The sequence below is a fragment of the Prionailurus viverrinus genome, chromosome D1, assembly GCF_022837055.1.
Source record: "Prionailurus viverrinus isolate Anna chromosome D1, UM_Priviv_1.0, whole genome shotgun sequence".
Classification (NCBI taxonomy): Eukaryota; Metazoa; Chordata; class Mammalia; order Carnivora; family Felidae; genus Prionailurus; species Prionailurus viverrinus.
In genome coordinates, this window is record NC_062570.1 from 112,155,544 (window position 1) to 112,167,200 (window position 11,657).

The 11,657-nt window shown below is 54.5% G+C and overlaps 1 protein-coding gene and 1 long non-coding RNA gene across 2 annotated transcripts; one reads left to right on the top strand and one right to left on the bottom strand.

Annotated features, from left to right (window-relative positions):
• Positions 1–3,928: 3,928 nt before the first annotated feature.
• LOC125177260 (uncharacterized) lies at positions 3,929–7,757 on the bottom strand. The gene is made up of 3 exons (XR_007156548.1): positions 7,655–7,757; positions 4,599–4,709; positions 3,929–4,281 (listed from the first exon to the last, which is right to left on the bottom strand). It is a non-coding gene; the product is annotated as an uncharacterized LOC125177260 (long non-coding RNA).
• Positions 7,758–7,910: 153 nt separating this feature from the next.
• FADD (Fas associated via death domain) lies at positions 7,911–11,453 on the top strand. Its single transcript, XM_047823928.1, has 2 exons — positions 7,911–8,332; positions 10,228–11,453. Exons 1-2 carry the CDS (start codon positions 8,047–8,049, stop codon positions 10,587–10,589), a joined length of 648 nt encoding a protein of 215 aa, XP_047679884.1. The 5' UTR covers positions 7,911–8,046; the 3' UTR covers positions 10,590–11,453.
• Positions 11,454–11,657: the final 204 nt, after the last annotated feature.

An 11,657-nucleotide genomic window follows, 5' to 3' on the forward strand; every position in this document is an offset into this window, starting at 1 on the left:
AGAATGAAATCTGGCCTTTTGCAGCCACGTGGATGGAACTGGAGGGTGTTATGCTAAGTGGAATAAGTCAGGCAGAGAAAGACGATATATGTTTTCACTAATACATGGAACTTGAGAAACTGAATGGCGCACCATGCGGGAAGGGAAGGGGAAAAAACAGTTTCAAACAGAGAGGGAGGCAAACCATTAGAGACTTTTAAATACAGAGAACAAACTGAGGGTTGATGGGAGGGCCGGGGGGAGGGGAAAATGGGACATGGGCATAAACAATGAATCATGGGAATCTACCCCCAAAGCCAAGAGCACACTGTCCACACTGTATATTAGCTAACTCGACAATAAATTTAAACACACACACACGCGCAAATATGTTATCTTACAGTTCCATGGGTGAAATGTCTGACACGGGCCTCACGGGCTCTACGCTTTCCACCATCTTCAAGGACTAGGTCCCTGGGAAAATCCAGAATCATCTCCCCATCTCAGCAGGTGAATCTTCACCACACGTTCTGCCATATATTCTGTGTCTTCCCCATAAACTAACTTATTCACAATCCGGGAATTAGAATGTGGACATCTTATGGGCCATTCTATAGCCTAGCACATACCCCTTCCCATCAGGAAGGGATCTTTTTCTTTGGAAAAGACTAACTACCCCCAAGCAAAGCCCAGAGCCCCCCGATGTTTGAGAAAAGGCTTCCACACAACTGAGAGAGACCAAAACAAACAGAAAAAGTACCCAGGGGAAACCAAAATGATACAAGGAGAAAAGAAAGGAAATTCTTCTGCTCATCATCCTCACCGAGACGAGTTTGCCTCCATGAAACCAGCAAATGCTTTTTTCTTGTTCTAAAAAGACACAGCGCTAAGCGAAACAAAATATGTGAAACGGACTTGATCAAAATTTAAAATTTTTGGGGCGCCTGGGTGGCGCAGTCGGTTAAGCCTCCGACTTCAGCCAGGTCACGATCTCGCGGTCCGTGAGTTCAAGCCCCGCGTCGGGCTCTGGGCTGATGGCTCGGAGCCTGGAGCCTGTTTCCGATTCTGTGTCTCCCTCTCTCTCTGCCCCTCCCCCGTTCATGCTCTGTCTCTCGCTGTCCCACAAATAAATAAAAACGTTGAAAAAAAAATTTTAAATTTTTGTGCATCAGAGAACACAATCCACAGAGCATCCACCTACAGAATAGGAGAAAACATTTGCAAATTGTATTTTTTCATTTAAAAAATTGTTTTAATGTTTATTTTTGAGAGAGAGAGAGAGAGAGAGAGAGAGAGAGACACAGAATCCGAGGCAGGCTCCAGGCTCCGAGCTGTCAGCACAGAGCCCGACGCGGGGCTCGAACTCATGAACCGTGAGATCATGCCCTGAGCCGAAGTCAGATGTTTAACCGACTGAGCCACCCAGGTGCCCCTCATTTTTTTCATTTTTTAAGTTTATTTATTTATTTTGAGAGGAAGAGAGTGAGCACAAGTAGGGAAGGGGCAGAGAGAATGAGAGACAGAATCCCGAGCAGTCTCCGCACCGTCAGCCCAGAGCCCAAAGCGAGGCTCCAATTCACAAGCCACGAGTACATGACCTGAACGGCAATCAAGAGTCGGACGCCCGACTGACTGCATAACCGAGGCGCCCCGCAAACCGTATTTCTGATAAGGGATTCATATCCGGAATATATAAAGACTCTCCTCAACCTGAACAACAAAAACACAAGCAACCCAGTGAAAAACGGGCAAAACACTCGAACAGACGTTTTTCTCAAGAGAGGATACACGAATGGCCAACGGCACACGGACAGAGGCTCAGCATCAAGAGTCGTCAGGGAAATGCAAATTAAAACCCCAGGGAGATACCTTCTCACACCCGGCAGGATGGCGATTATCCAAAAAACAGAAAATAGTCAGTGAGCAAGAATGTGCAGAGGCCGAACCCTCAGGCACTGCTGGCACGAATGCAAAATGGTGCAGCCGCTGTGGAGAACAGCATGGTTGTTTCTCAGAAACTTAAAAATAGAATTACCATATGACCCAGCAGATGCACTTCTAGGTATATGCCCAAAAGAACTGGAGTCAGAGACTGAAAAAGATATTTGTACACCTATGTGCCCCTGTGGCCTCGTGGGGAGTCCCCTCTGATCAGCTGACGGGGGACAGGAGCCCGGGCCTGGTTAACACACGGCTCTGCGTCCTGCACAGATGCAGACCGCTGCCCCTCTGCAGCTCCTCGCTGGACACCCCTGAAGGGCCCGGGGAGGGGACATCCTCCCGGGGTGCAGAACCGTGGGCAGCACACCCGGCCGTGCCCTCTGCCCGGACGCAGAAGGGCCGGATGTGAGGTTACGCACCGATTCGTGGGCCGTGGCCAGTCTGGCTGGACCGTCAGGGACTTGGAAGGACCACGACTGGGAAACTGATAACAAAGGAATTTGGGGCGGAGGCATGTGGCTAGCCACATCTGTGGACATTTGTGCCCCGAGTGAATGCCCACCGAAGCGGGAGCTCGGCAGAGGGTTTCACAATCAGGTGGGTAGGATGGCCCACTCCGTGGATGCCAGCCAGCCCTGCCATCGCCCACTGAGCTGTGAACAAAGGGGCCGTGGTGGCAGAGAGGGAGGTGATGCGTGGCTCAGCATCATGGACTTCACCCGCCAAAGCCGACTGGCTCTGGTCACCAGTGTATGTCCAGTGTGCCAGCGGCCGAGACCCACACGGAGCCCTCACGCGGCACCATTCCCGGGGCGACCGGCCAGCCACCTGCCGGCAGGTGGATTGCACCTCACAGCTTCCGTCACGGAAAGGGCAGGGCTGTCCCTACTGGAAGAGACACTCTTTCGGGACACAGATTTGCCTTCTGTGTACGCTGTGTTCCACCCAAGTGACATCGTGGACTTCCAGGATGCCTCATCCGCCCTCGTGGTGTTCCGCCAGAAGAGCTTTGACCCAGCAACTCGCTCCACCGCAAACGAAGCGTGGCCTTGGGTCCACGCTCACATGGTGGGTCTCGCCACGGCTCCCGCCAACTGTAGCGGCTGCCGTGACAGAACAGTGGCTCCATTACAGCCCCGGTGAGGTGGCAATGCCCGCCAGGGCTGGGACGGGCTTCTCTCGAAGGCCGTGCGTGCTCTGAGTCAGTGTCCAGCATGCGGGGCTGTGTCTCCCAGAGCCAGGATTCACGGGCCCAGGAATCAAGGGGTGGAAACGGCAGGGGCCCCACTCACTACCAGGGACCCACTAGCAAAATGTTTGCGTCCCGTCCCCACGACCTTATGCTCACTGCCTAAGGTCTTAGCCGCAGAGGGAGGTCTTCCATCAGAAGACACAACAATGGTTCCACTGGACTGGCCGCTCAGACTGCCACCTGGCCACCCTGGGCCCCTCATGCCCCTGAATCAACAGGCAGGGAAGGGAGGTATGGTGTCGTCGGGAGTGACTGATCCTGACAGCCAGGGGACACGGGATCGCTGCTCCACAGGGGGAGCAAGGAAGGAAGAGTGTGTCTGGAGCACAGCAGAGCCTATAGGGCGTCTCTTAGTGGCACCACCCCTGGGATTGAGGTCAATGGAAAACTACGACGGCCCAACCCAGGGAGGACCAGCAATGGTCCGGACCCTCCAGGAAGGAAGCGCTGAGTGGCTCCACCAGGTTAAGAACCACAACCATCTGGGGTGCTTGCTGAGGGCGCAGGGAGTGCAGGCGGAGGGGGCAGTGGAAGAAGGGAGCTACAAACACCAGCGATGACCATAGGACCTACTGGTCTTCACAAAAGTGAGGACTGTAATGGTCATGAGTATTTCCTCCTGATTTTTCTATGAATGTGTGTGTGTGTGTGCGTGTGTGTGTGTGTGTGTGTGTGTGTGCACGCACTGGTGAAAGAAATCAAAGAAAACCCAAATAAATGGAGAGACATACCATGTTCATGGATTGGAAGATCCAATGTGGTAAAAGATGTTAATTCTCCCCAAACTGATCTATGGATTTAATGCAATTCCTATTCAAAAATCCCAGCAAGTTTTCTGGACAGAGACAAGCTTATTTTTGAATTGATATGGAAAGACACAGAACCTAGAATAAAGCCGAATAAAGTCAGAGGAGTTGGTCTACACAAAATTAAGGTTTCCCATATAGTAACAACAGAGCATGGTCTTGGTGGGGGATAGAATCGTAGATCAATGAAGCAGAACAGAGAAAATCGAAGGAAAACAAATGTGCTTGATGGAGTTTTGGCAAGAGCATTCCAACAGGGACAAGGATGGCTTTCCAACAGATGGTGCAGGAGCGATTAGACACCTACAGGCAAGGCAAAACAGAACAACCTAAACACTACACTTTGTACAAAAACTAACCCAAAATGGGTCACAGAATGACACAAAACTAGAACACTTTTAGGAAAAATATATATAGGAGAAATACTTGGGACCCAGGGGTAGGCCAAGGGATCCTAGACTTGATACCAAAAGCATAATCCATAAAAGGAAAATTAAATAAAAGTGAAATCTGCTGTATGAAAGATCGCATAAAGAGAGTAAACAGACAAGCCTCAGACAGCGAGGCAGTGGGTCAGGCATGGGTATAGTTGTGCCAAGGGAGATTCAAATTAACCATACCTTATGTAAGAGTCATTCATTAACATCTTGTGAGCACCTATCAAGCTCCAGCCAGTGTCCTTGGCACTTGGGGTCCCTGCCTCACATTCTGGCAGGAGAGATGGTGAGAAGCTGCAGAGTGGGAAACCAAGTATATGGTTAATCAGGAGACAAGGGACACGTAAGGAACAAAGAAACCCTAGCAGGGTTCGCAGGTAGGGGTGTCGCTTGACCCTCCTTGGTTCACATCCCGCCTCGAGGGGCTTCATGGGCTCCTCCACTTCTCCCACACAGCTGGACACCCCAGAGCTCAGCTCTTGACCCTCTATTGTGTCCACTCTCTTCACATAGGTGACCTCATCTTGCTCTAAATACTATACGAGTCAGGGCTCGCCAGAGAAACAGAACCAGTAGGATATATCGTGATCTATACAAGAGTGGATGTATTACAAAATTGGCTCAAGGAGCACCTGAGTGGCTCAGTCAATCCAACTCTTCATTTTGGCTCAGTTCATGATCTCAGGGTCATGGGATCACACCCCACATCAGGCTCTGCACTGACAGTTCAGAGCCTGCTTGGGATTCTCTCTCTCTCTCTCTCTCTCTCTCTCTCTCTCTCCCCTTCTCTCTCTGCCCCTCCCTGTTCTCGCTCTTTCTAAAAAAAAAAAAGGCTCAAGTGGTCATGGAGGCCAAGAAGTCCCATGATACGCAAGCTGGGGACATAGGAAAGCCAGGGGTATATTTCAGTCTGAGTGTGAATGCCTGAAAATTGGGCAGGGCGCAGGGGAGTGGCTAGTGCTCAATTCAGAGAATTCAGACAGAGTGAATCCTCCCTTCTTCCGCCTTTTTATTCTATTTGACCCCTTAATGGATTGGATGATTCCCACCCGCCCTGGGGAGGGCCATGTGCTTCACTCAGTGCGCTGGCTCACATGCTCCTCTCTTGGGGTGCCTCAGTGGCTCAGCCGGTTGAACATCTGACTCTTGGTTTTGGCTCAGGTCGTGATTCCAAGCTCCTGGGATCGAGCCCCACATGGGACTCCACCTGCTTGGAGCGTGGAGCCTGCTTGGGATTCTCTCTCTCTCTCTCTCTCTCTCTCGCTCTCGCTCTCGCTCTCTCTCTGCTCCTCTCCCTCACTTGCTCTCTTTAAAATAAAATTTAAATTAAAAAAAATGCTCATCTGTTACAAAAACACCTTCAGACACACCCAGAATCATGGTTGACCCCTATCCGGACAGCCCTTAGCCCAGCCAAGTTGACACATAAAATTAACTATCATAAACACCATCTGTCTGCTGAATACTCCCAAATCCACATCTAGGTCTGTTGAGCATCTGACTCTTGACTTCGGCTCAGGTCATGATCCAAGGGTCATGAGATTGAGCCCTGAGTCAGGCTCCACACTGAACACTGTGCCTGCCTAAGATTCTTTCTCTCCCTCTCCTTCTGCCTCTCCTCTGCCTTTTCTCTCTCTCTCAAAAAAACAAACAAGAAACTTATTTTTCTTGTTCTTCTGCCCATAAAAGCCTTCTGTTGTGTATACTCAGCTCCCCAAAGCTCCTTTCTACTTGCTACATTCCTGGCTCACAAACTGTTGAACGAAAGTCAATTCAATCCTCGAATTTACTCAGTTGAATATTGTTTCACAGTGGAAAGAATCGAAATGTCCATGAGCTGATGACGGGATATACAAATGTGGTCTATCCACACAATGGACTATTGACCCATTAAAAAAGAACGAAGCACTGCCACCTGCTACAACATGGATGGACCTTGAAAACACTTTGTTCAGTGAAAGAAAGCAGGCAGAAAAGGCCACCTAGTGTATGGTCCCATTTCTACGAAATGTCCAGAACAGCCAAATCCAAAAACGCAGAAAATAAAGGAGTGGCTATCAGGGGCTGAGGGGAGGAGGAGGGAAAGGAAGTGGTTGCTAATGGGTAGCAGGTTTCTACCGGGGCCGATGAAAATGTTCTAGAAGTAGCTAATGGTGAGGTTTGCACAACCGTAGGACTATACTAGAATGTACTCTTTAAACTGTGAGTTGTGTGGGTTGTGAATGGTCTCAATTAAATATACGTATATATTTTAAATGCTTATTTAGTTAGTTATTTGAGAGAGAGACAGAGACAGAGAGAGAGAGGGAGAGCCAGGGGAGGGGTAGAGAGAGATCTGAGAGAGACAGAGAAACAGAGAGAATCCCAAGCCGGTTCCTTGCGGGGGCGGGGCGGGGGGGGGGGGGGGGCTCTATCTCACCAAAGGTGAGCTCATGACCTGAGCCCAAATCAAGTGTTGGATTGTTAACGACTCAGCCACCCCGCCCCGCCCCACTCCTTTATTTTTTTTTTTTAAGGTAACTCGGATGGCCTCACTCCTCTGCTCACGCTGCTGCGGCTCCATCTCAGGGGCAGTAAAGCCTGGTCTGCACCTGGCCCTTGAGGCCGCCTCCTAGTCTGCCCCTCCCCTCTCCGGCACCCCCTGCATCCCCCCTCCCACCCCGCTCTGCTCCAGACCCACGGGTCTCCCAGCTGCTCCTAGAACCTGCACCTTCACCTGCCCCCGCCTGCACGCTTTCCCCCACACCTGCCTCTGGCCCCCGCACCTGCACCTGCACCTGCGCCCGCACCTGCGCGCCTGTTCTGACCGCCCCCTCTAATCATGTCCCCACCTCGGCACTCCCCATCCCCTTATCCTCTTTGTCCCGGCGCTCATTAACTTCTGGCATACTGCACGACTTTCTTATCCAGAATCTGTCAGCTTGAGAACTAAGGACTTAACTCCAGGCAGAGGGGCACTTCGACTCTTTGTTCCCAAATGTGTCCCCGGCACCCACTGCCTGGCGTATAGTGGGCTTTCCATAAGTACTAGAAACATTAAAAAGCATTCATGACCGAAGCTTTCAAAATCAAATATTAACGACATCCAACGTTAGCGCTTCAATAAACCTCTATTTCGAACGCGACCCACAGGGCGCTCCGAAGGACCCGTTCTGACTTGCACTTTCGCAAACGTTGACGGTAAATGCGTGTATTATCGGCATCTGCAGCGCAACCCCGCCCGGGAAACGCGGGCCTACCTTCCCCGCCTTCGCTCAGGTCCGGGAACCGTCCCCCGGACCGCCCGCCGGACCCCACGCGGCGGGAGAACGGCCGCAGCGCGCAGGCGCAGACGCCCTCCCGGCCCGGCGCCGCCCGTTCTCCAGGGGCGCCCCCTGGCGGCGGCCGGGCGCCTTCCGGGCGGAAACGGCTACGGTAGGGCCAGGGGCGCATGCGTGGGTCCCGGGGTTCTCGCGAGATTTCGGGGAAGTGGCCTCTGGCGTGGACTTCCGGTGGTGGGGCCCGCGGCGCTGGGCGCGTCAGGGGGAATCCGGGAGCCGTGGGGCCGCGGGGCCGCCGAGAGGGCCGCGGGGCGGAGCGGGGCGCTGCGCGGAGGGCCGGGCTGGGCCGGGCCCCGCCGTGGCCCGCCGCCATGGACCCGTTTCTGGTGCTGCTGCACTCGGTGTCGGCCGGCCTGTCGAGCAGCGAGCTGACCGAGCTCAAGTTCTTGTGCCAGAGCCGAGTGGGCAAGAGGAAGCTGGAGCGCGTGCAGTGCGGCCTCGACCTCTTCTCCGTGCTGCTCGAGCAGAACGAGCTGGACCGCGAGCGCACCGGGCTGCTGCGCGAGCTGCTCGCCTCCCTGCGGCGCCAGGACCTGCTGGGGCGCCTGGACAGCTTCGAGGCGGGCGCGGCGGCCGAGGTCTCGTCGGAGGAGCGAGGTGGGCGCGGGGGCCGGGGGGCCCGGAGGCGGGTAACCGGCCCTGGGCGGGGGGGGGGGGGGGGGGGGGGTAGCGGGCGAAACGCCCAGTTCGCAGATGGGAGAGCCAAAATCCCAAAAGCTAACGTACTGTGTCTGGGTTGCAAAAGGTGAACACATACACACCCCGATTCTTCCGAGTTAATTGGAAGTGACTCCGGTTAAGGAAAGGATGTTGCCCACCTCCTCTGGGTAGAGAGGAGTGGACAGAGAGGGGGGTCAGGAGCCAGGGGAACCTGCCCCGCTGCTTTTGGTTTCATTCTGCCTCTGGGAATGCCCCAGCTGACCCTCTACCGCCGTGTGAGCGCCGGAAGATGGCTGTTGGGCAGGGGTTTAGTGCCCCGGACACTTCGCGTACTTAATTTTCACAGTAGCCCCAGCAGTTAGGTACTGCCGTCTGGTCCTATTCCGGTCTTACGAGCCAGAGGACAGCGGCGGGGACGCGTTAAGTGACTTGCCTGAGATGCACTGCCAATACCTACCAAGGACTCAACTGAGGCGGCCTGGGGTACGCGCGTGGCATTAGAATCCCGTTTCCAGGGACATTCAGTTGAGGAGGAGATCGTTAACCTGATACATTTAAGAAGCAGTCCCCAAAATACAGGTGATCACATTTTAGGTTTACGCGTGTCCGTGTTTGTATGTACGTTGCAGGAGAGCGCGCCGGAGGTGAGCAGGTGTGGGCGGGTTGGCACGGGGTGACTCTTCGTCTTTCCAGGATGACAGTGTAGCCTAGCAGTTGGGAGTGGACCCTGGCACGAGGCCATCAGGGTTTCACTGTCTGGCTGTGCTGTAGTCTAGCTGTATGACCTCAGGAAAATCACGGGGCTTCCCTGTGCCTCAGTTTCCTCGTCTGCACCAGGAGCGCCCACCTCCCGGGGCTGGAAGAGGCGACACACGAGCTGCCAGCATCTTGAGGGCTCGTAGGTAAAGACACACATTCGCAGGGGCCTCCGAGCAGCGTTTTGTCCTTCCTCTGCTCACCCTCCATTCCCGAAACAGCCTCTGGCCTGTAGTGGCCCCGCTTGCTCGTCTCTGAAAAGCAGTGACTTTTCAGCAGATGAGGACAGGGTAGCCAGGGACCAAAGACTGGTGGTCAGTCTGGGCAGCTTCCAAAATAAGAACTGGGTTGTCTCCGTTCCCCCGCGGCTGACATACACACGACCACAACTTGGGGCCTTGAATAGCGGGAAGCAGATTCCCTCCCAGAGGGGAGCCAGGAGTCAGAAATCCAGGTGTCAGCAGGGCCAGGCTTCCTCGGAGGTTCCAAGGTCCTTCCCCCTTCTCCAGCTTCTGGGGGCCGCGGACATTCATTCTTTGGCTTATGGCCACGTCTCTCCAGTCTCTGCCTCCGTGGGCACGTGGCTCCCTCTTCTGTGTACTTACAAGGATTCCCGTCACTAGATTTGGGGCCTACCTGGATAATCCAGGATGATCTCCCAAGATCCTCAACTGAATCACATCTGCAAAGACCCTTTTCCAAATAGATTACCGTTCACAGTTCTGGGGATTTGACATGACCCGGGGGCCACATTCAACCCACGACAGGCCCTCCCTCCGCTTCCCCTGTCCCGAGCAGTTAGCTCCACGACGCCCCAGCCAGCACGTCTTTGGCAGGCCGCACCTCCTGAGTAGCGGTTTGGGAGTGGGGTTGGGACAGGGTTGGAGGCCACCCTTGGGCTCTCCGGGACATTCTTCCCCCAGCCCCTCCACTCCTGGATGCCTTCAGCCTGCACGAGAGGACCTGTTGTCTACCCAGCGCTCAGGTTAGCCCTGAGGAGCCCACTGAGAAGGTAGGGTTACCTGTCTTCTAAAGGGCTCCCCAACTCCTGGTAAATTGTTTTGTTCTTTCCACAGACCTGCGTGCAGCGTTCGACATCATATGTGACCACGTGGGGAAGGACTGGAGAAGGCTGGCCCGCCAGCTGCGAGTGTCTGACGCCATGATCGATGCCATCGAGGAGAAGTATCCCCGCAATCTGACAGAGCAGGTGAGGGAGTCGCTGAGAGTCTGGAAGAACATCCACAAGGAGGACCCGGCTGTGTCCCACCTGGTGAGGGCGCTCAGGGCCTGCCAGCTGAACCTGGTGGCCGACCTCATCGAGGACGATCAGCAGGCCCGGAGCCTCGAGAGCGAGACCAGTCGAGGTGGTGGCACCAGCACCGTGTCCCTGACGTCACGGGACTCAGATAGGCCGTCCTCGGGGGTCCCCTGGTGACCCAGCGGCTCTTCCCCGGGGGCCTGGGGGCATCGGCACAGCCCGAACTTTGGTTCCCCCGCCAAGCTTGACCACGTGCCTTCCGCGTGCCAGTGCCGTGAAGTCCTAGCCGTGAGCCGGGACGAGGGACCCAGCGCTCAAGGCCCAGAGTGGCGTCTCCATCAGAGCTGGCATTCACTGAGCATTTGCTCTGTGCCAGACGGGACTTGGGCGCGTACAGATGCTTTCATTCGTTCCTCGTGATCGCCCCAGAGAGGGGGAGTCTGTTGTCCCATTAAATGAGGCCCTGCGGGAGGAAGTTTGGGATCCACATCCAGCACACAGAGGGACATAAAAGTCAGCGTTATCGCTGTCGTCACCATACGGGTGGGGGGACAGTGCCGAGGCCAGCGGCCGGGCGGTCGGCAGCCGTGGGAAAGCAGGGAGTTGAGCCGGGGCCGTGAGGCTCCAGCGTCCACACGGGCCCACAGGGTCATTCTGTTGCTCCCAGAGCCGGCCAGAGGCTTTGAGGCCATCAGCGTAGACCCGTGTACCCAGACAGGTGGCGTGGGGAAAGCTGGTGGGCTCGTGGCCCTTGCGTGTGTCAAGCAAGGGACAGCAAGGCTTATGAGGACGGCCGGGAGTAACACTGTTAAGTGCTCAGGGGTGATTGGTACAGAGTCCGTGCTCTACAGATGTTAGTTCTTAGAAGTATTATGACTTCAAAATCACGACTATCAAAATCACTGTTCTGATAACGGATTTTAGTAAGGGGGCTGGATCCTGTAATTGTAAAGAGCGGTCTTCGTGCTTCGGAGGTAATCCTCTTAAAGCCTGTGTCTGTACGGTGAGAAGCTGCACAATACAGAGAATTTCCCTCCCTGATGATGATCTCATTTCTCATGTTCTCGAAAGTCCCGTCGGGTCAGTTTCAATACCTCTTGTGGCTTATCTGAGGCTGAACTGGGAACAGCATGGCCGCTCTTCATAACGGTTCCAGGAGCCGCCAGCAAGGGAGCTTTGGCCACCTCTCGCCAGCCCCTGGCCCGCCTGTCTCTGAGAGGCACCAGAGAGTCACGTGGCTGTCCC